The 22,985-nt window shown below is 42.7% G+C and overlaps 1 protein-coding gene across 1 annotated transcript in view; it reads left to right on the top strand.

The window, feature by feature from the left end:
• Nucleotides 1-2,349: 2,349 nt before the first annotated feature.
• MTMR1 (myotubularin related protein 1) overlaps nt 2,350-22,985 on the top strand; it is a 74,937-nt gene continuing 54,301 nt past the window's right edge. Inside the window, 2 exon segments of the mRNA XM_033202073.1 lie at nt 2,350-2,670; nt 8,116-8,221. Coding sequence (XP_033057964.1) covers nt 2,519-2,670; nt 8,116-8,221 — 258 coding nt within the window. The 5' untranslated portion in view covers nt 2,350-2,518.

Genomic DNA, 22,985 nt, shown 5'->3' with positions numbered 1-22,985 from the left:
ACCAGGTCTCTGGTATTCCTTTATAGCAAAGCAAAACAGATTAATATACCTACTAATCCACACCTGTCCCCATAACTGTGCCTTCTGCCTGGAATAACTTGACTCCTTTGCCTCATCAAGGATTCACTCATCTTTAAAGATTCAGTTTTATGTCACCTTTTTGGGGAAGTTTTCCTGACCTCCTCTTCTCCTACGGATTGGGGTAGGTGTTTCACTCCTGTGCAACTGTCCCCACTATAGCACTTGCCAACTTGTAATGTCATTGTTAATTTGTCTGTCCCCTTCACTGGATTGTGAACATCTTAGGCAGGGATATGTCAGATTCACCTCCGTCCTCTAAATCCTAAGTGTACTTAACTGAATTGAAAGTATGATAGTGTCACAGTGAATTCCTCTTTGACCTAATCTTTCCTGAAGAATATGGTACTTAAAATATGCTTAAAGTTGCACTGTTTTCTTTCTGACAATTCTCAGCACAGCTAAGATGCTTGCAGCTACTTGTAACAAAATACCCAACTAAAAGTGGGTGTCTTACTGTGCTCAGGCTGCCAAAACAAAATATCATAGACTGGGTGGCTTAAACAACAGAAATTTATTTTCTCACAACTCTGGAGGCTGGAAAGTCCAAGATTAAGGGTCCAGCAGGGACCCAGTAAGGGCTCTGTTCCTGGCTTGCAGATGGCCACCTTCTTGCTGTGTACTCACATGGCCTTTTCTCAGGGTGCTCATGAGTGCATGACATCAAGCTCTCTGGTGACCCTTCTTAAAAAGCACCAGTTCCATCAGACTAGAGCTTGGCCCTCATGAACTAATTGCCTCTCAAAGACCCCATCTCCAAACACCATCACACAGGTAATTAGGGCTTCAACATATGGACTTCAGGGGGACGAAAACATTCAGTCCATAACAGTAGGCTAACCGTTTGATTTACTAATTTTAGAAAGCCAGCAACCTGCAGTAGGTGCTTCTCCAGTGTGAGATAGGAGGTATTATTGTCTGGGGATCTTCCTTTCCTTCCTCCTAGCCCTCCTCACTCTGTCATCTTCTTTTTTTTTTTTTTTTTTTTTTTTTTTTGTCTCGCTCTGCCGCCCAGGCTGGAGTGCAGTGGCCGGATCTCAGCTCACTGTAAGCTCCGCCTCCCGGGTTCATGCCATTCTCCTGCCTCAGCCTCCCGAGTGACTGGGACTACAGGCGCCCGCCACGTCGCCCGGCTAGTTTTTTGTATTTTTTAGTAGAGACGGGGTTTCACCGTGTTAGCCAGGATGGTCTTGATCTCCTGACCTCGTGATCCGCCCGTCTCGGCCTCCCAAAGTGCTGGGATTACAGGCTTGAGCCACCGCGCCCGGCCAACACTCTGTCATCTTCTTACCCCAGGCTCACCTCCTCTTGTGTGTAAGATGGCTGTTGGGCTTCAGGCATCATATCCTCAAAGTTCAGCTTGAAGTTATTAAGCTGGTAGGGCAGGATGGGTCTGGGACGGGCATGAGTAACTGGCTGTCTGCAGTTCTGCCTTTTAACAGTGAGCGAATTGTTCCCTTTATATCTCCTTTGCCAGACCTGGGTCGTAGGACTCCTGTCTACACCCAGAGCAATCACAGGCAAAGAGGCTTAATCATGAGCCACACACCCACTTCCAACTTAATCAGGAGTGAGGTGAGAGGGTTAATCAGGAGTGAGCTGTTGAATATTCGAACCCAAACAAAATGAGCAAGGAAATAAATCTAACCCAGAAAGCCAATGTCCTAAACGCCTCACCAAGATATTGCCTTGATTTTCCTAACAGTGATTTTTAATCAACAGAAGTTAAATGTTAGTCTTAACATAAACCATGGCGGAAGCTCCGAGGGCGGCATCAGAACACTTGGTTGCCCTACAGATGGCAAGGAGGTGGGTTTGTGGCGGCGGGGTGGGGGGGAGGGCGCGGGAGAGTGGAGGGAAGAATGGGGTGGGGAGGAATTGCTAAAATGCACGGAATTGCTCGTGCTTCAAGATGTCAAGACCCTGGGAGCTTGAGCTGTCCTATACCTTTTCTGGGAAGGACAACTGAAGGGGGGAATCATTTTTAATACCTGAGTGTCTTCAAACTTCTTTTTACACCCCACGTCTCTGCAGTCAACCCGGTGTAACTATAGAGCGAAGCACGCTACGCATAATCCGTTTGGGGATTCCGAACCCCAGTGGCTCTGTACGCACCCAGGTCGCTGGAGCAGGAGGTCCCAGACCCCGCTCCAAGGCTTCGCGGGCGAGCGCCCAGGTGGGGCTGCGCGAGGTGGGGGTTCCCGGCGCCGACCTAGCGCACCGCCCTCCCCGCCCCCGCCCCCGCCCCCGCTCCCGCCCCCCGACCCCCGCGCGCGCGGCCTTGTGGGTAACGCGGGGCCGCCAGGTGACAGCTAATGGCGGCGGCCGCCTGAGGCGGGCGGGCAGTAGAGCAGGCGGCCCGAGGCGAGCGGCGAAACCTTCCCGGCCGCTGCTCCCGTCCCGACGGCGGCTTCCCCAAGGCGGCAGGACTCGGCGCGCCATGGACAGGCCGGCGACGGCGGCAGTGGCGGCGGCGGGCTGCGAGGGCGGCGGGGGCCCGAACCCGGGGCCGGCGGGCGGCAGGAGGCCTCCTCGGGCCGCGGGGGGCGCCGCCGCCGGCTCCCGGCAGCCCAGCGTGGAGACCCTGGACAGGTAAGCGGGGCCTGGGCCGCCCCGGCCTCTCGCGCCCCTCTCTCGAGTGCCCCGCGCGAGGCCCGCCCGCCCCCTCCCTGGGCGCCGCGCAGGGCCTGGCCGAGGCGGGATGGGCTGCCCCTCTTCATCCGTCCCCTCGGGCCCCTCCTCCCCCAAAACCCCGGAAACCTCAGCGCCCCATCCGGGGGCTGCCGCCCTCGGACCTGCTGCGGGCCGCGCACCTGGCTCACTTCCGCCCCGAGAGCCCCAGCTCCTGGATCCCCGGGAGGGGCTTCGCAGCTGTCAAACCACTTCCCGCGCCGCCACCTGCTGCCCTTGGCGACCGCTTGGCTGTCCCTGCCCAGGTCACCAATCCTCTTGGGAGGGAGATCCCACCCGGGCTCTCCTCTTTTAGCATCACCTTGCTTCGTGTGGTTTTAAGACCCCAATTCCGCTGTGGCTGCTTAGGGTCTTTGATGGGGGATTGGGAGTGGGGACGGGAAGATGGGACCCCGCGGGCGTGGGAGCTGGTGCAGATCGAGGCAAAAATCTGAGATGGAAAACGTCCAAACTGCTCAGGAAGCAAGAAAACAGAACGGTTTACTTTCAGTTCTTCACACTTTGAGGGAACCAGTTTGTTGTTTTCATGAGCACACAAGCAAGCCTACTGCTTCTGAGGCAGCTGCAGAACTAAGAGACATCAGAAACATAAAGTGACCGTGTCTAGCTGGGAGGGGCCACCCCATCCTCCGACGACAAGGGTGGCCTATCCTGTAACCCAGAACATCCAGTTTTCCCACAACTTGGCCGTTTCTCTGACACCAGAGTGCACTCAGGCAGCATGCACTGCTGTAATGTAGCTCAGTCAGTTTTACATGCCCATTCTTGCCTGTCTTGGTCATACCATTGTGCCAAACTTTTGGGAGTTTCCAAAAGCGCAGAAACAAGAAACATTCCCTTCACTTTTGTTTCTACCTCAGTGTAATTACAATATATTTTAATAAATTACCCAATTGGTTAGTGTCACTGAAAACCAGTCACAGCTAAGACAGCACTTGAAATGGTGAGGACTTCACACATCTGCAAATATTCAACCATACACGAGGTCTGGGCGATTCAGAGAATAGCACAACACGACTTTTGCTGTCTCACCATTTTGCTAGGCTTACCATCTAGTGGAGAATACAAACCAACCAACAGTGGAAATCGAATGTGATAAATGAGATAGGTGGTAGAGGCGAACACAGAAGTACTCAGGATGGGCATGCATCAGAATCATTTAAGGAGCCAAAGGAGACCAGAATGTGTCACCTCCACATATGCCTCATCTTCTGATTTCCTTCAGAGATTTTGATGATCAGGGAAAGCCTGAGAAAGGTGACATTTGAGTAGTGCCCCCTGAGAGGCGAGGGATCCAGCCATACAGATGCCTGGGGTCAGTGATAGTATTCTATTCAGAGGCCTGTGCAAAGCCTCCGAGGTGAGTGTGAGCCAAGTGTTCCTAGATCAGCAAGGAGACCAGGTGTCACTAGCAAGGAGGGAGCTAGAGACAAGTAAGGGATGACAGAGAAGTCACAGAGCCAGATGGTGGAGAGCCTCAGAGACCATGGGGAGTCATTGGGGACTCTGTGCAGAGGAGTGACATAATCTGTTGTAGATTTCAGTAGGCTCTCCATGGTGCTATGTGGACAATAGAGTGAAAGGGAAAGGAGTTGAAGCAGAGACTGGCAGTAGGAGGCTATTGTAAGCCAAGTGAGATGGTGGCTCAGGCCAGAGTGGAGCAGAGGAGGGGAGAAGTGGTCAGATTCTAGATGTAATTTGAAGACCTGCAGGGTAGAGCCAATGGGGTTTGCTGAAGATTGGTTGTTTGGTATGAGAGAAGAATCTGGGAGAGTTCCAGAACTTTAGCTTGTGGGAAAATTGTGTTGCTGAGATGGAGAGGTCTCTCTAAGATGGAGCAGGGTTAGAAAATAGCAGGCTCTTCGCTCTGGACATATTAATTTTGAGATGCCAATGATATGTCCCAGAATAGATGTCAAAGATATAGTTGTTCTATCTGAGCCTGGAGTTCAGGGTTGTCTGAGCTGGAGATTCAAACTGGGGAGTCATGGGCTTATAGGTGAGGCTTAAATACACGAGGCACGTGGAGTTCACAGAAGAATGATGAGGGTCTGGAAAGGGGAGTTGGACTAGGAATAGGGCTGGGTGGATTTTCAAGATACTTACCAGGTAAGAGTGACCCGACATGGTGACCATTCAGATGTGAGGGGGAAGTGCTGGGTGGGCTTCAAGACAAACCTCAGCTTTCTAGCATGTGGGGGAAGGGTAACTGGCTGTGCTGCGCCCTGAGTTAGGAAACACAGGAGCGGAGTAGGTTGTGGGGCTGAGCGGCTGATGCTGGTTTAGACAGGTTGAATTAGCAGGGTCTCTGGGCCAAACTAGTGGACGTGTCTTGTAGGAACATCAGCATTGAGATCAGGAGAGTCCAGTTTGGAGAAACAGAGCTGGGAGCCTCCAGCCTGTAAGTAGTTACTGACACCAGGAGTATAGAGGGCAATTGCACAGACTACAGAGAAGGGGTGGGGGAGGAATCATGGCCTCCTTTCTCAGTTCTGTCATCTCAACAAGCTCAGATTCACAGTTTTCTTTGAAGAGTGACCTCTAGAATGGAACCTGGCTCTATGGGTGGGACTTGGCCATGTCCCTTGGACTATGGGGCCTTCACTTCTGCTCTGAATACTGTAATTAATAATGAGGAAGCTGTGGTCCTGTAAGAGGATGTGTCTTGCCAAAGATCATGGAGTTAGCTGGTGACAGAAGCAGGACTCATGTCCAGGCCTCCTGTCTGCTAGCCCACTATGTTTCACTGTGTGTAACTACATTGGCCAGGATGCTTCTGGTTGCAGGTGACAGAAACCACCGTTCAATCTAGCATAAGCCAAATGAGATGTCCTGGCTCACAGAACTGCTCCAGATAGGAGGAGAGATGGCCATAGGCACAGTTGAGGCCAGGATTGCAAACGGTGTTGTCGGGACTCCCCATCTCTCTCTCTCTCTTTTTTTTCCTCTCACTTTTTAATCCCTGTGAGTTCCTTAAGATGGTAGGGGTGGGGTGGGTGGGAGTGGCCTCCAGCAGCTCTGGATGCAGATCCATGTATTTCAGGATCCAAGAGGAAAGCCTGGGATTGGCTGGTCCTAGGTAACTCACCTACAAGTGGGAGCAGGTGGAGGAAGGGGTCAGCCTTCTTCTCCACTTTCCCCCGCAGAAGCCTATGATGTGGGGAAGGGCAGTTCCCCAAAGTAAAGAGGAGGGTCCTTATCAGAAGAAGGGGGAGGCATGCTGGGCAGGTGGTAATAACAGGTCACACTCATGCTCAACAGTTGGGTTTCTGCAGTTTCTTCCTGTGTTTGCAACTGGTGGGTGCTGACAGAAAAAGGCATTATGACAAGAAAAGTATGATATACGCGGGAATGAAAGTGACTTAACCTTTAAGAAGGAAACAAATTTCTCTCTTTTCCCTCCTTCTACCCCTCAGGTCGAAATTGTGGTATATAGATTCCTGGCATGTGATAGGAGTTTCTGCTCGTTCAGTATTTTCAACCACACAGATAACCTCTGGTCTGTTTTGATCAGAGACTGCAATTGGGATCACTAGCACAGAACTTCCGTTTTCTTTGTTTTACTCTTTGGGTCATTTTCCATATTGCCTGGGGATTCCAGGGGTTTCTGTCCTTCAGATATGTGAGTGTGGGTTTAATCAGTGATGTGATTTTTTTAAAAGGCCTGAAACATTCCTTACAGTGAAAGCTACCTGCAAGGTAAACTTTTGTCAGTATTCTTAGCCCTCTAGCTTGATTTCTTAGTGTTTTGCCAAATGTGAGAGGAACCCGGCCTCTGGGGGCAATTGTTAAATCTCTCACTGCCTAGTTGGCTTATGTGGTCTTTTAGGTCAGGTGAGTACAGCCTGACCACTTGCCAGTCGTGTGACCTTGGGCAAAACTGGGCCTTAATTTTTTCGTCTGTAAAATGGGTCACTGTGAGGCTGGGCAAGGCTACATGTGTGAAAATGCTTTGATGCCTCAGAGCTCTGTGGGAGTGAAAGATGACATTTTCTTTGCACTGCTGTGTTTTCATATAAAGCGGTTGGCTCGCGTCTGTGCTGCTGGCTTCAGTGCAGTGAGTCAGTCACTATTGGTTGTTCCATGTCCTGTTGAGGACAGCTACTTTCTCACAGGGCATGCCACCTCTGTGCCTCAATTTTCTCTCCTCAAAGACAAGTCGTCTAGTCCCTGTTCTGCCTTCTCATCACACCGTGGTTGTGAGGCTCTGATATAATAAAAACCATTTGTGCTTGTAATCCCAGCACTTTGGGAGGCCAAGGCAGGCGGATCACCTGAGGTCAGGAGTTCGAGACCAGCCTGGCCAACACGGTGAAAACCCATATCTACTAAAAAATACAAAAATTAGCCAGGCATGATGGCACACGCCTGTAATCCCAGCTACTAGGGAGGCTGAGGCAGGAGAATTGCTTGAACCCAGAAGGGCAAAGGTAACAGTGGGCCGAGATCGTGCCACTGCACTCCAGCCTGGGTGACAGAGCAAGACTCTGTCTCAAAAAAAAAAAAAAAGAAATAAAAAATAAAAACCATTTGTACGTTGTCAAAGCACTTATAGAAGTGTAAGGTATTGTTAATACTACACAGAGAATGTCATTTTTCTAGGCTGTAATTTATAAATCTCATGATCTTCTTCTGAGTCACTTTGCTTCACTCAAAAGTACACTATTTTCTAGATTTAAAATTACCAACATGAAATTGATTGAATGTTTGAAAAGCCTATGCTGTAAGATAAATATTTCACATATTTCTCCCGGGTGGGTGCGGTGGCTCATGCCTGTAATCCTAGCACTTTGGGAGGCTAAGGCAGGTGGATCACTTGAGCCCAGGAATTCAAGACTAGCCTGGGAAACATGGCAAAACTCTGTCTACCACACACACACACAAAAGCCGGGCATGGTGGCATGTGCCTGTAGTGCCAGCTACATGGGAGGCTGAGGTGGGAGGATCTCTTGAACGTGGAAGGTGCAGTGAGCTGAGATTGCGCCACTGCACTCCAGCCTGGGCGACAGAGTGAGACCCCATCTCAAAAAAAAAAAAAAAAAAAAGTATTTCTTCTGTATAATTTTAATAGAGTAAAATTCCATTAAATGGTAGACAATAGTAAGCTTAACTACATCTAGAATCTTCAATTTTTTGAGAAAATTGGGTGATTCATTTAAAATTAACCTGGAACCTAATCTTATTTCCTAGTTGTCAGTTGCTATTTCAGTTCTTAGATTAAATGTAAAGGTAACCAAAGAGTCCAGTTAGTTCATCTAAAAAAAGAAATATTATCATATTCCTATTCAGTGCTAGTTTTTCACTGAGATCCTATAACATTTTGTAATCCATGCTATTTTTTTTTAGTCCTACAGGATCACATGTTGAATGGTGTAAACAGCTTATAGCTGCTACAATTTCTAGTCAGATTTCAGGTTCAGTGACATCAGAAAATGTATCCAGAGATTACAAGGTAAGCAACATTGAGTGTTTAATTCATTTTCAGTATGCTAAGTAGCCAAGAAGCTTTGCAGTTTTAATTCAAGTGAGCCGTTGGCCCTTTGATGCAACATGGCCATTTGCTGGAGAATAAGGACGAGAGGTTCTCTGTTGTTAGATCTAAAATGTAGAAGAGAAATTTTACCAGTATCCAGTACATATAGTCATAGTTTTGTAATTGAAAGGAGAAGCTGTCTTTAGATGACAATGATTCTTTTAAAAATCAAGTTCCATTTTATAATAATAAATGCATATAGCTTCTTTGTTAGTATTGTGAGTTTCAGAAAGTATCTTGATGTACAATACTTCCCTAACTTCACAATTTTTTAATGTGTTATCTGTGAGTATTCAGCATTAACATGTGATACTAGAACGTATAAAAACCTTTCCAAAATCTCAAAAGAGTATTGTATGGGCAGCCTCATTTTTCAGTCCTTACTGAAGTGAAAATCTTTTTGTTTATTTTAAAAGTTAGATTCCCTGCTTATTCTAAATTTAAGTGATAAGCTCCTTGTCAGCAGAGACTAGGGCAGTTTTCCTCACAACTGGCTTCCCAGGCAAAATCCTGGAGCATAATGGTTGCTCAATAAATATTGAATCAATTAACAAACCAAAAAAAATCGCTTGCTCCATCTTTGTTAAGGCTAAAGACTAACTTCGTTTTAACGTCAATAAGCTATTAATAGGTACATTAAATGAAATCACATTTATATTTCAGTAGTGATGTTTGCCTAAATTGAGGTTTCTGTTTATTAGTAGTCTTTTTGCCTGCTAGTAAGAGATGATTGATTTTCACAAGTGTGTGTAAAATGCATTTGATATCCCAGACTACCATTAGTTAACAATCTCTCAAAATCATGGTCCTTGCCAGACATCAAATCTTACAAATATCAAGAATTACAGTAAAGATCCGAATTAATTCTTAGTAGGTGCTCCTTGTTTAGGAGCTTTATCTTCAGTTTCTCTTTAGAGCTCATAGGGTAATAACAAGTGCAGAAACAGGCTCAGGAGGCCAACTCGTTGAGATTTGGCTATGGTGCTGTCTCTTGCTTCATCCCAACTGGCAGATGCTGTTGGTTATGCCTACCAAAGGAAGGCGTAGCTGTGGACGAGCAGCAATGGGATAATCTGCCCAGCTAGAAGACAGTATATTTCTTAATAGTTTTTCCTGCTATCTGGTGTTCATGTTTGCCCATAAAAGAGCAGCTAGGGCTCCTGGACCTTAAAACCTGGCCGGACAAACACACTGTCTCCAGGTGGGAGAAGCATTTTTTGCATCACCGATGCGTGAATGACTGGTCACTGGCCAGCTGTGGATTGCACCAGTTCCAGTTGCCCTATTGCCTGCACCTTAGCTGAGAAACTGCCTGCTGAGTAGAGAGACTTAAGAACCCATATTAGCACAGAATAGCTGTCACACCTTGGGGTGATTTTCTTTATGGACAATTATGAGTTAACTGTAATGTTTTCATTAAGGTTGAATAGTTGTTAGTGTTGTGTGTGTCCTATAAAAGATTGGATGTCGACTGTGTGCATAGCTTTCTAACATTACATGAATAGATCAGACTGAATCTGTACTTTAACATGAAGCAACTAAGTTTTTTCAATCTTAGTCTATTTACAAATTTTGTGTAGCAGAATTAGCTCATGTTGGAATGGTTGAACAGATGGTATTCAGAAAAAATAAGGCTTTCTTTCTTTTGGAAATTAAGTTCCTACATCAGATCATAGCTAAAGTCTTTGATGAATTATTGTAAGGGAGCATGTTTTATAATTGTCTTTGTTATATTTGCCCTGTAGCTAAATCTGAAAAGTTGGTGTTAAATTTATAATTCAGGGTTGTTACACTTTCTTCAAGGAGAGGTTTTTTTATGTAATAAATACATAAAATATTTCTAAACCACAAAGATAATTGTACATGTTCCCTATAAAGTAGTTCTTAAAATCAGGCTAACCAAAATGGGCCTTTGGGACCCTGCTGGCATGGGAGCTATTGCATGGGGTTGACCCTGAAGATCCAGATAAAGTTCCTTGAGGATTTAAGTTGCATTCATCAGTTGATATTTGAAATTATCTATTGTGTAAATGTCTTATTTGAAATACACACTTAATTTGGGGGCTAATTTATTATAGATTAAACTCAACGTCAGTAATTAAATGGGAGCAGATGTTTATATGGAGCAGAGCGCTTGGCATCTTATTTGAAATGCCGATTGTCTTCTGTGTTGTAACAGGCTGTCGAGAATGGTTCTATGTCATCATCATCATTATCAACCCTCTAACATATATAAGCTCTGTGGTTTTGTAATGCTTTTTGACATGTCATCCATTTAAGCCTTAAAACAACCCAGTGAACCTGGGTGTGGTGGCCTGTAGTCTCAGCTACTTGGAAGGCTAAGATGGGAGGATCACTTGAATCCAGGAATTCAAGGCTGCAGTGTGCTGCGATCGCATTTGTGAAAAGCCAATGCATTCTAGCCTGGACAACATAGAGAGATCCTGCTTCTTAAAAAAGTCCATTGAGGTAGCTATTATTACAATCATTATTTAACAGATGAGGAAACCGAGGCCTAGAGAGGTGAAATGACTTGCTTAGGGTCATACAGTTAGACTTGGGATTTGAACTCAAGTCATCCTATTGAAAAGCTAGAGTGATTGTAAGATTTTGTCCCACCCCATTCCCATCCACTGCTTTTCATTCTTTCTTCTTCTTCTTCTTCTTCTTTTTTTTTTTTTTAATAGAGATGGGGTCTCACTATGTTGCCCAGGCTGGTCTTGAACTCCTGGGCTCAAGTGATCCTCCCACCTCGGCCTCCCAAAGTGCTGGGATTACAGGTGTCAGCCACCACACCTGGCCTCATCCACTGTTTTTCAAAATGTGACCCTTGGGTCTTCTGAAAACAGCATTCCCTGGAGTACCTGTAAAAATGCAGCTTCCTGGGCTCCATTCCAGATTTACTGAATCAGAGTCTCTGAGGCAAGGAAACAAGAGTCTCATATATTTCTTATGCATGATAAAATCTGAAAACCTAGGCTTCCTGAGTTTATATCTGTTGAAATTGGTGATTGGACCCTGTATTTCTGGTATATTACTAAGAATCTGAATAATTAGCAACTCAGATATTGGAGAATAATTACTTTCTTATTTACTCATATAATAAATTGTCAGCCCAGGGTCAGCTCATCTAAAGTACAGAATATCGCTGGTATCACATGAGATGAGTTTAGACAGTATGTCCATGGACATATTTTAGTAGCTATGTAATTATTTTCTTGTGTATTAGAAAAATCAGCACATCAGGCTTGTGATTTAGTGGATGTTATGGCTTAGAGCAGGCAAAGTATTAAAAAGGAATAGATTTTAAATCAATATAAAGATAAGTATAAAATAGTATGGGCAGTTTGCAGATACAGCAAACCAAACTTGTTGAGGTGGTATGTGAAATGGCAAGTTTGGCAAGCATTGTCCCAGCTGAAAGAGTGGATAGCTATTATACTGAATTGTGGGGCAGCTAAATTAATAAATGCCTGATTTAATACCGAGTCGTCCTGAAGACTGGCCTGATAATTAAGACTATTAGACAAAATGTAATAAAATATTTGTTTTGCTTGTCCCCCCTCCACTACCAACTCAATTGCTTTCATTTTTACTAGGCTAACAAATGGTAAAAAATCTCTCTTGAATTTGTCAGAAATTTTAAGAAGAAAATTCGAATGTAATCTGTAGATTAGACGAAATAATACAGTTAAAATGGAAACATTTTTAGGAACTATTGGTAGAAGTGACATAGTTGATCACAGCTTCCATTGTTTGGAAAGTAGGACTAGGCTATGAAAAGAGAACATGATGGGGTGGTATAAACAATATTGGTTAGCTTGTGACCTTGTATAGTCTCTCAGGCTCAGTTTCCTTATCTGGAAGGATAAAGGGACTTGGATTAGATTATTCACTTCTAAATGCCTTTCTTGCTAGAACATTACTCAATTGTGTTCAAAAGAATTTGATTTGGGCCAGCTTTATGAAAATTAGGACACTATAGTTTTATTATTATTATTATACTTTAAGTTCTAGGGTACATGTGCACAACATGCAGGTTTGTTACATATGTATACATGTGCCATGTTGGTGTGTTGCACCCATTAACTCGTCATTTACATTAGGTATATCTCCTAATGCTATCCTTCCCCCCCACTCCCCACAATAGGACCTGGTGTGTGATGTTCCCCTTCCTGAGGACACTGTAGTTTTAATGTGATCATCTTCCTTCCTCTTGCTTCATCATTATCATCACCTCTTCTCTGTTCTCCTTCCCTCACCCCCACACACACAGTAGCTATATCTCTTCTCTAAACATTCTGAAGAAAAATGAGAAAATGGAGAGGACCTTGTACTAAGTTTAATCGTTGGATAGGATAGTACAGTAATTACGTTTGGAGGGAAGCCGAAGGCAGAGTATAGGAAAGGCTTCATTGTGCTTGAGCTGAGTCTTGGTTAACATTTCTTAAATTGGGCCCTAGTCTATGAAAAGGGAAACTTTAGAAACATGAACTTTCAAAATCTACGTCTGTAATCTATAGCCTGGCCTCGTGACTTATAAATCAGAGGTTGCAAACTCAGATGCCTTCATGGGACAGTTCACAAATCTAGGCAGACATGGAGGAGTGCTGTAGAGAACTGGAGAGTATAGAATGCCCACCTAAAAGCAATTAATTTTTTTTAAAAAACCTATGGTACCATAGGCCTCCAGTTTGTAACCACTGTAATAGATACAAGAGTGCTATCCTATCATTGTTTTTGTGGGAAATAATTATTTCTTTAAAATGTTAAGATTTAGACTTCTGTTTCTGGAAAACATGGAGCAAATATATTTTCTCTTATTCTTCTTACTAAGTACAACTAAAAACCTTGGATATTATCTACAAAATAAACATAAGAATACTCTGAAAGGTAGAAAAGGCAGACTAGCTAGGGACCTCAAGACCCAGGGAATGACATGGTTGTGAGTTTCCTGGGTTTGTTTTTGCCGCATATGTCCCAGACTCATTGCTGAAGAAACCAGTGAGTCAGAAATGCCAACAGGCGCAGATAAGAAAAGCCTGCTCTGTCTAGCCAGAGGACCAGGAAAGGGGCACCTAGCAAAAAGAAAACACACTAACTACTCTACTCCAGCCAAACACCACAGAAAAAAATTATGACCCACACCCACCCCACCAGCAAAGCCAGTTGGGAGAGCCTGATTTTGACCTTTGCCAGGTTATACTGAGGCATACCAACTCCCTGGAGTGGTGGTGGTATTAGGGGAGACCTGGTGAAGAGTCATGACTTTCACTGTCATCCATTGGTAGACAGGTTGCCCCTTCTAGTGTGGTGTCAGTAGAGGCCATATCAAGGGCAACAATGAGGCACCCCTTTTTCTCTCAGCCAGGGAGGTTTCTGTGGGAGCTAGAACTCTCACCCCTGCTCAGCAGTAATGAGGAGCCCTCCACTCTGCAGTGTCAGTGGAGGCTGAGTAGGGAACCTGGACTCCCACCCCTATCTAGAAGTAATGAAGTAGTGCCCCTCTTCTCTTGGAGCAGTGTCAGAGAAAGCTAGCTTAAACAGAAGGTTTGAATAAGACCCAGAGTCTTAAAACATAATGCCCCAACTGTGCAGATGTTAATGAAAAAGCACTCGTTATACCAAGAATAAGGAAGATCTCAAACTGAATGAAAAAAGAGAATCAATAGATGTCAAAACTGAGATGATAGAGATGTTAGATTTTAAAGAAGTCATCATAAAATTGCTTTTTTATAAGCAATAAGCAGTTACAGATACGCTTGAAACAAACAATGAAAAAAAAAAAAAAAAAAAGAAAAGTTTCCACAAAGAAATGTAAGAGACAAAGAAGAACCAGATGGAAATTTTAAAACTAGAAAATACAATAAATGAAATAACTCAAAGGATAGGTTCAACACCATAATAGAGAGGACAGACAAAAAGAATCTGTGAACTTGAAAATCGAACAATAGAAATTACCCATTTGAGTAACAGAGATAAATGAACAGAGCCTCAGGGACTTGTGGGAGTATAACAAAAGATCTAACACTTATGTCATCAAAGTCCCAAAGGAGAGAGAGGGGATGGGGCTGAAAAAGCACCTGAAGAAGTAATGGCTGAAAGCTCCCCAAATTTGGCAAAACACATAAGCCTACAGATTCAAGAAGTTGAGTGAATCCCAAATGAGAGAAATCCCCCCAGATTCACACAAAGACACATTATAGTCAAATTTCTGAAAACTGAAAACAAAGAAAAAAATATTGAAAGTAGTAAGAGAAATAACACTTTACCTATAAGAAAAATTAATTCTAATGACAGTGGATTTTTCATCAGAAACCATGAAGGTCAGAAGGAAGTGGCACAACATTTTTCAAGTGCCAAAAGAAAAAAGTCAACCATGTAAAAATATGCTACAGGAATGAAGAGGAAATCAAGACATTTTCAGATGAAGGAAAACTGGAAGAGAAGTTGTCACTAGCGTACCTATCCTAAAAGAATGGCTAATGAAAGTTCTCTGAACAGAAAGGAAGCAATAAAAGGAGGAATCCTGAGACACCAGGAAGGAAGAAAGAACACAGCAAGAAAACCTCCTAAAACGAATAAGTGAGTTTAGCAAGGTCACAGGATACAAGACAATATAGATATAAGATTAATATACAAAAGTCAGTTGCATTTCTATGTACTAGCAACACGTGGAGACCAACATTAAAAACACAGTGCATTTACATTAGTATTATAACAATGAAATACTTAGGTATTGTCTTAGTCCATTTTCTGCTGCTGTAACAGAATGCCACAGACTGGGTAATTTATAAAGAAAATAAATGTACTACTTTCAGTTCTAGAGGCTAGGAAGTCCAAGTATGAGAGGTGAGCATCTGGTCGGGGCCTTCCTGCTGCGTCATGACATGGCAGGAGACATCACATGGCAAGATAGAGCAAACCTGCTAGCTCAGATCTCTCTTCTTATAAAGTCACCAGTCCCATCATGGAAGCCCTACCCTAATGACCATGTCTAATCCCAATTACTTTCCAAAGGCCCTGCCTTCAATAAACATGAATTTGGGGATTTAGTTTCCAATACATGAAATTTAGGGCACGTGTTTGAACCCCTACAGTGGCTGTACCATTTACATTCCTTCCAACAGTACACAAGGGTTCTAATTCTTGATGTTCTTGCCAACACTTGTTATTTGTGATGTTTGTGGTTTTTGTTGTTGCTGTTGAGATGTAGGAGTTTTTTTTTTTTTTTTTTTTTTTTTTATGTGTTCTAGCTATTAATACCTTGCCACAGATGTGATTTGCAAATATTTTCTTATGAAATTTTGGGGATGTATTCCAATCATAGCAAGTATAAATCTAATAAGACATGAACAGGACTCATATGCTGAAAACTACCAAATATTGATTAAAGAAATCAAAGAAGATCTAAATAATGGATACATACAGCGTTGTTCATGTATTTGGATGATTCAATATAGGAAAATGTCACTTCTCCCCTAATTGATATACACATTTAGCACAATTCCTATCGAAATCCCAGAAAGATTTTTTTGTAGATATAGATTAAAACTTATATGGAAAGGCAAAGGAACTGAAGTAGCTGAAACAATTTTGAAGAATAAAGTGGGAAGAATCAGTCTAAATGACTTCAAGACATGTCGTATAGGTACAGTAATCAAGACTATGGCAGAGGTACAGACACATAGATCAATGGAACAGAGCAGAGAACCTACAAGTCATCCCACAGAAATATGCTCAACTGATTTTTTTTTTTCCACCAAGACATGAAAACAATTAATGGTTGAAAGATAGACTTTTCAACAAATGCTGCTGGAGTAATTGGACATCTATAGACAAACAACAAACAAAATATCTTGATCTAAGTCTCACATCTTATACAAAAATTAACTCAAAATGAATCACAAACTTAAAAATATAAAACTTTTAGAGAAAAAAGAAAACCTTAAGGATCTGGGGCTAGATAAATCATTCTTCTTAAACTTTACACCAAAAGCACAATCCATAAAAGGAAAAATTGATCAAAATGTAAAACCTTTTGCTCTATGAAAGACTCTGTTAAGATGAAAAGACAAGCTACAGAGTGGAAGAAAATAGATGCATACCTCATATCTGACAGATGACTAGTATTTAGAATATATAAGGAATATTTGAAACTCGACAGTAAAAACATCAAACCATCCAATTAGAAAATGAGCAAAAAATATGAAGCATCTCAACAAAGAAGATATACACATGGCAGGTAAGCACGTGAAAAGACGTTCGGATCATTTCTCAATAGGGGAATGTAAATTAAAGTCACAGTGAGATATCACTACATCCTATCGGAATGGTTAGAAATTTTTGAAAAGTGACAACACGAAATGTGGAGAACCAGATTATTCACTGATTGCTGATGGGAATGTAAAATGGTACAGCCACTCTGGAAAACAGTCTGGCAGTTTCTTAAAAACGAAATGTGCACCTGCCATATGACCGAACAATTGTACTCCTGGGCATTTGTCCAAGACAAATTAAATCTTATGTTTGCATAAAAACCTGTACATGAATGTTTTTAACAATTTTATTCATAATCGCCAAAAACTGGAACCCACCCAGATGTTCTTCATCAGGTGTATTGTTAAACAAATTGTAGTACATCCATGCTATGGACTATATTACTCAACAATAAAAAGAAATAATGATACACACAAGCAACTTGGATGAATCTTAAGGAATTACGTGAGTAAAATAATGACAGTACCAAAAGGTTACATACTGTATGACTTCATTGATACGACATTCTTCAAATGGCAAAGTGATAGAAATAAAGATAAATGAATGGTTGCCAGGGGCCAAGAAGAGAGGAAAGCAGGGAGGGGAGTAAAATGTGGCTATAAAAGGTCAACAGTAGAGTTCATTGTAGTGATGACATTTTTCTACATCTTGATTGTAATCAATGCCAATATCCTGGGTCTGATATTGTACTATAGTTTTGTAATATGCTACAATTGAGGAAATTGGGTGACTGGTACATGGAATCTGTATTATTTCTCACAACTGCATGTGGTTCTACAATATCCCAAACTTTAAAGTTTAATTTTAAAAGTCAAGATTTTTAGACTGCTGAATGATTCCATATTGCATGTAAAAATTTGTATCATTGTATTTATAACAACTGAAAAATACAGTTATGCTAAAAAAGATGTTAGAAGTTAACTATTATGTTTCTTATAATAAATTAGTTAACAACAAGAATATCAACAATTATCCTTCTACTAGTCAATTAACAATATACTCATTACTTTTGTAAATGGAAATTGGGCCAGCATACTTCAGCCAGGATAGAAACGAACAGCTCATTTGCCACATTTCATGGTGGGCCTTAAGAGTGATTGTTTCAGTCGAGATTTGACAAAGGTATCAGGTAAGGTTTAGGTGTGACTAATTTCCCAAAAACCAGGGTTGTACTTTTTTTTTTCTTTTGGAGATAGGGTCTTGCTCTGTTGCCCAGGTTGGAGTGCAGTGGCACCATCAAGGCTCACTGCAGCTTTGACCTCCTAGGCTCAAGTGATCCTCCCGCCTTGGCCTCCTGAGTAGCTGGGACTACAGGCATGTGTCACCACACCCAGCTAATTTTTATTTTTTGTAGAGATGGAGTCTCCTTATGTTACCTGGGCTGGTCTCGGACTCCTGGACTCAAGCAGTCCTTCTGCCTTGGCCTCCAAAGTACTGGGAAGCCAAGGTGTAAGCCACTGCACCTGGCCCAGGGTTGTATTTTGATGACGTTGTTAAAAAATGTATTGGGAAGACTATTTTAGATTTTTATTGGCCTGCATGGACTTCTGGTTATTGAGGCTTCAATAAACATGCTCAGTTTTACTAGAGCAAGAACCATCTCCTGACTGACAGTCCCAACTTCTTAGCAGAGTAAAACCTTTTTTTTAAAATACGTATTTTGTAGCAATCTGATTGCTAAAGGAAAAATATTTATAGACTTTATGCCTAAGGCAGAAAATAGTGGAGTTTTTACTCCAATATTACAATGTTTTATTGAGAAGAAGCCTCTTAGGGGCATACGTTCAAAGACAACTAATTTATAAAAAAACTGATATTTATTTGACTTAGAATTTTCTCATGTGCTTTATCCAAAAGATAAAATTTGGAGTCAGATCACTTTACCTTGAATCCCAGCCCCGTAACTAACAAGCTGCCTAACAAGTTAGTTGACCTTGTTGAGTCTCAGTGTCTTCATCTGTATAATGGATATTAAAACAGAGATTGAATATATTAAATGAGGTGACATATGGATGGAATACAAATGCTCATTTACTGTACGCTGTTACTCTACAAAAATATAATGTGTAAGAACAAATACAAGAGGAGTGTGTTGTCATTGCTGAACACTACTCCACTTCCAGAAACATGATGTGAGTACCTATTATGTGCAAGGGGCTGGGCTGGGCTGCATGGGGTTCATAGTCAGGCCAAGAGACACAGAAAATGACAGTACAAGTTGGCCTGTGGTAAGTGTTAAAATAGACATGTAAACAAGTTGTGGTGGAAGGAGAGAGCAGGGCAGAGTAGGGCATTCTGGGAGTTAAGGGTCTTTGTCAGCTCCCTCAAAAAGGGAAACAGATTTAGGTGGGGCTGTGTTGGGGTCAGGAGCATGCTTGCTAAAGCCAGCCAGCTTTGGTTTGAATCCCTGCTGTGCTGCCGCTGGCTATATGGCCTAGGGCAAGTTACCATGCCTCTCACTGCCTCAGTTCCCTTGTTTGTCATATGGGTGGCTGGAGGGTTGAGCTAACTCATAAAGCATTAGTACTGTACCGGTGTAATAGTAAGCCTTCAGTAACTGCTTGTTATTATTTGTAGTACTAGTACTGGCTGCATTTGAAAACTTTCTGAAATACTTTCGCACTTTGGGGATTTCAGGGTGTCAACTGTTACCTTTTCAAGAATTAAAACTGGAGCCAAACAGTTTAGACCACAGTATCAGCTTTATTCATTGACAAAAGTTGGCTGGGAGGGGCTGATTTAGGTGGGCTGCCTCGTTCATCATTCTAGAGTTAAACATGTGCACCCAAAGGTAGCCCTGGACAACTGCTGCCAATCTCTCCGGGCAGGGCCCACATAGGTGAAATCTCCACAGGCTTGGAAGACCAGGCTGTACTCTCAGGGTCTCTCTGGCAGGCAGATCCTAGAAGGGCAAAGTATACTGGCTCCCTTACCCAAGTCCACCCAAAGCAAGTGGTCAACAGAAGCCCTCACCTCACTGCTTGGGAGTGCCCTGAAGGACAGAGGAAGGGAGTTTTATTCCCAACACAAACTTTCACACAAATTTGAATTTTGTTACTTTTTCTTGATTTAGTGAAAGCCATTTAGAGCACGACAAGGGCCAGTAACATTAACTTTGGCGCTGTACGCTTGCTTTCTTAAATAGATTAAGATCCCTATCAACTGTTTTTGCACCTTCTCATAGGTTCTTGACATGTTTAGGAGTTGAGGGAGGGGATGTGGGGTGTGTGAAAATAGTTGCGGCACAAGTTGGGGCAGCTGAGACTCATCAACTGGAAAAGGTTACTTATCCACCCCAGGTACAATTGTCTTAACTGATTTAACTCTGCCAACAATCTGCAAGGGAGGTGCACTCGACATCTCCCATTTAGAGAAGAGGAGACTAAGATTCCAAGCTGGGGGTGTGTGGCTTGCCTGAGGTCCTGTGGCCAGTAAGTAGGTGCTGGAGCTGGGATTTCACTCTGGAGTGTGTCCTTTTAACCACTATGCCGATTTATCTCCCTTAGCCTCAGTTTGGGAGATGTTTTCTTTAGTCTTCTACTGAGGCCTAGATACCCCAAATCCTTGGGAGCTGGGAACTGGTAGGGTCCTGGCAGTCATCCCATAGACTCCCCTCATTTTATGTGTCGAAAGTGAGGCCCAGAATGCAGGCATTAGGAAGCTGTGTATCATCAGCGAGAGCTGGCTTCCAGGCCTCCTGGCTTACAACCTGTTCTCCTGTGACTTCCATCAGAATCACATTTAAGAAGAAAATGAAGCTCTGTGCATGTGTTTGAAATGGCTTATTTCAGGAGAGGGACATGGTGATCCAGAGAAAACATAATATGTATCAACTTAGAGACTTTTGGGTAAGCCTCCATTGACCTTCTCCCCCCAACAATACCAAGAACACCGAGGATTTCATGGCAGTAGGCAAAGAATTATGTGAGTTTAAAAGCAGATTATCATCTCACCCCTTTGCACCCTTTTTCAAGTTAGTTTCTCCTTCTAGTGGCAAAGGCCTATTGACAAGAAGTTATAACTCCCATATATGAGGTTTGTGTTAGGCTGTTCTCACATTGCTATAAAGAAATACCTGAGACTGGGTAATTTGTAAAGAGGTTTACTGGGCTCACAGTTCTGTAGGTTTAACAGGAAGCATAGTGCTGGGATCTGCATGGCTTCTGGGGAGGCCTCAGGAAGCTAACAATCATGGTGGAAAGCAAAGGAGATGCTGCTGTCTCACATGGCCAGAGTGGGAGCAAGGCAGCGGGAGGTGGCACACACTGTTAAATAACCAGATCTCAAAAGCATTCATTCACTAGCTCAAAGACAGTGCCCAGCCGTGAGAGATCCACCCCCATGACCCAAACACCTCCCACCAAGCCCCACCTCCAACACTGGGGATTAGAATCCACCATGAGATTTAGAGGGGACAACGTCCAAATCATATCAAGGTTCAGTTGCACAATTTGGTTCTGCAGTGGACAATATTTTCATAAAGATTTTATTGTGAATGTTATTTTTTAGTTTTCAGTTTTTACTATCAATTTATAGACAAAGCATCAAAACATTAATTGTAGTTACAGAATGGAGGTTGGGAGGTAGAGAGGTGGAGGAAGGGTTAGTGGTATTGATTTCTTCAAAAAACCTGAAGGGAGTTAAGAGATATTTAACATTTGAGGAGTCAAAATAGGTTTAGGGCTGTAGTTTAAACGGTCTGATGATAGAGGCGCCATGCTGAGGCAGTATAGTAGAGTTGTTATGGGCACAAATCCAGAACCAGACTTCTGGGGTTTAACTACTTGCTCTGCCACCTTGAACTCAGCCAGGTTACTTAAACTGCGCCTTGGTTTTCTTGTCAAAACATGGGACCAGTAATAGGTGTTTTTTTTGTTTTTGGTTTTGGTTTTGTTTTGTTTCGTTTGAAACAGAGTCTGGCTCTTGCCCAGGCTGGAGTGCAGTGGTGTGATCTCGGCTCCCTGCAACCTCCGCCTCCCAGGTTCAAGTGATTCTCCTGCCTCAGCCTCCCAAGTAGGTGGAATTACAGGTGCCTGGCACCACGCCCGGCTAATTTTCTGTATTTTTAGTAGAGGTGGGGTTTCACCATGTTGGTCAGGCTGGTCTCGAACCCTGACTTCAAGTGATCCACTTGCCTCAGCCTCCCAAAGTGCTGGGATTACAGACGTGAGCCACTGCACCCGTCCATAATAGTTTTTATCTTACGAGGTTGTTCTGAGAATAAAATGAGTTAATACAGTGCTTAGAAGAGTATCTGAAACATAAAAATCATGAGTGTTTTTTGTGATGCAGCAGCTGCTGAAGGAAAACAAAAGAACTCAAAATTAGCATTTCAATCAACAGAGATTGGGAAGAGGGAGGTAGTAGTTTGAGAGTTAATTTTCTCATCTTTTAAAATGGGAGGTTAATAGACACTGTTAAAGTTGACAAATCAAGAAATGGAAGCATAACTATCACAATGGAAGCAATTCTCAGAATTAAAAATAGATCTAGTTAAGTGTGGTTATTACTGGGGAATGAAGCTCTGAGAGACTTACTATTTTGAGGTTTTTATTGCCATAAGCATATACTACTTTTATTTATTATCAAATTTCTTGATGTGTAGTTGACAAATGATAAACCTCAAATATTTAAAGTATGCAATTTGATAAGCTTTGACATAAATACACACATGTAAGGCCATCACCACAATTAAGGTAAACATATCCATCCTCCCACAAAAAGACAAATTTAAGCTTCTTAGTCTGAATACTCTTTGTTTAGTAACTTATGTATAGACTTTGTCTTTTAGCTATACCATCACTTAATTCAGAGACCTTTTAATGACTTCAAAGATTATTTTAATGATAATACAGTGATTTTTTTGAATCTGTGTCATGTGATCTTATGCATCCTGAGTGAAACCGTAAAGCTAGTAAGAACCTCCAGTGATTCTTTTCTGATGATTTGCTTTCATAGAACATTCAGTGGTCAGAAGATAGGATTTCAGACTTTGGAATGGGGAACAGAGATGGTTAAAATCTTCCCAGGCTATTACAACTATTTGCTTTTTAAAAATTCCTGCCATTCCTTCTGACCAGGGCTTTCTGAATGTGTATGCTGCATGTTCAATTAGGATTCACAGGCCTCAGGCACAACAAGAATGTTGTTGCTAAAATCAGTGTCCTTGCTGAATAAAACTGGGCTTTCCCTCCCCTCCAGGAACAGCCACTTACCTCTTCCCGCCTGGAGCTCCCCTTTGGCCGTGCAGCTGGTGCTGTGGCGGGGAGCAGGCACCCTCCTCTCAGTGGCGGCCACATCGGGGAGTTTAATTCTGGAGTCCCAAGTATGAATTGGAAATGTAATTTCAATAGAAACCAGGTTAAGCTTTGCAGTTAACTCAGCTTTATGATACCATCAATGC

This window comes from Trachypithecus francoisi, unplaced genomic scaffold, assembly GCF_009764315.1.
Source record: "Trachypithecus francoisi isolate TF-2019V2 unplaced genomic scaffold, Tfra_2.0 Lachesis_group6, whole genome shotgun sequence".
In the NCBI taxonomy this organism is placed as follows: Eukaryota; Metazoa; Chordata; class Mammalia; order Primates; family Cercopithecidae; genus Trachypithecus; species Trachypithecus francoisi.
Note: the sequence above shows the minus strand (reverse complement) of the source record. Positions and strands in the feature narration are given on the sequence as shown.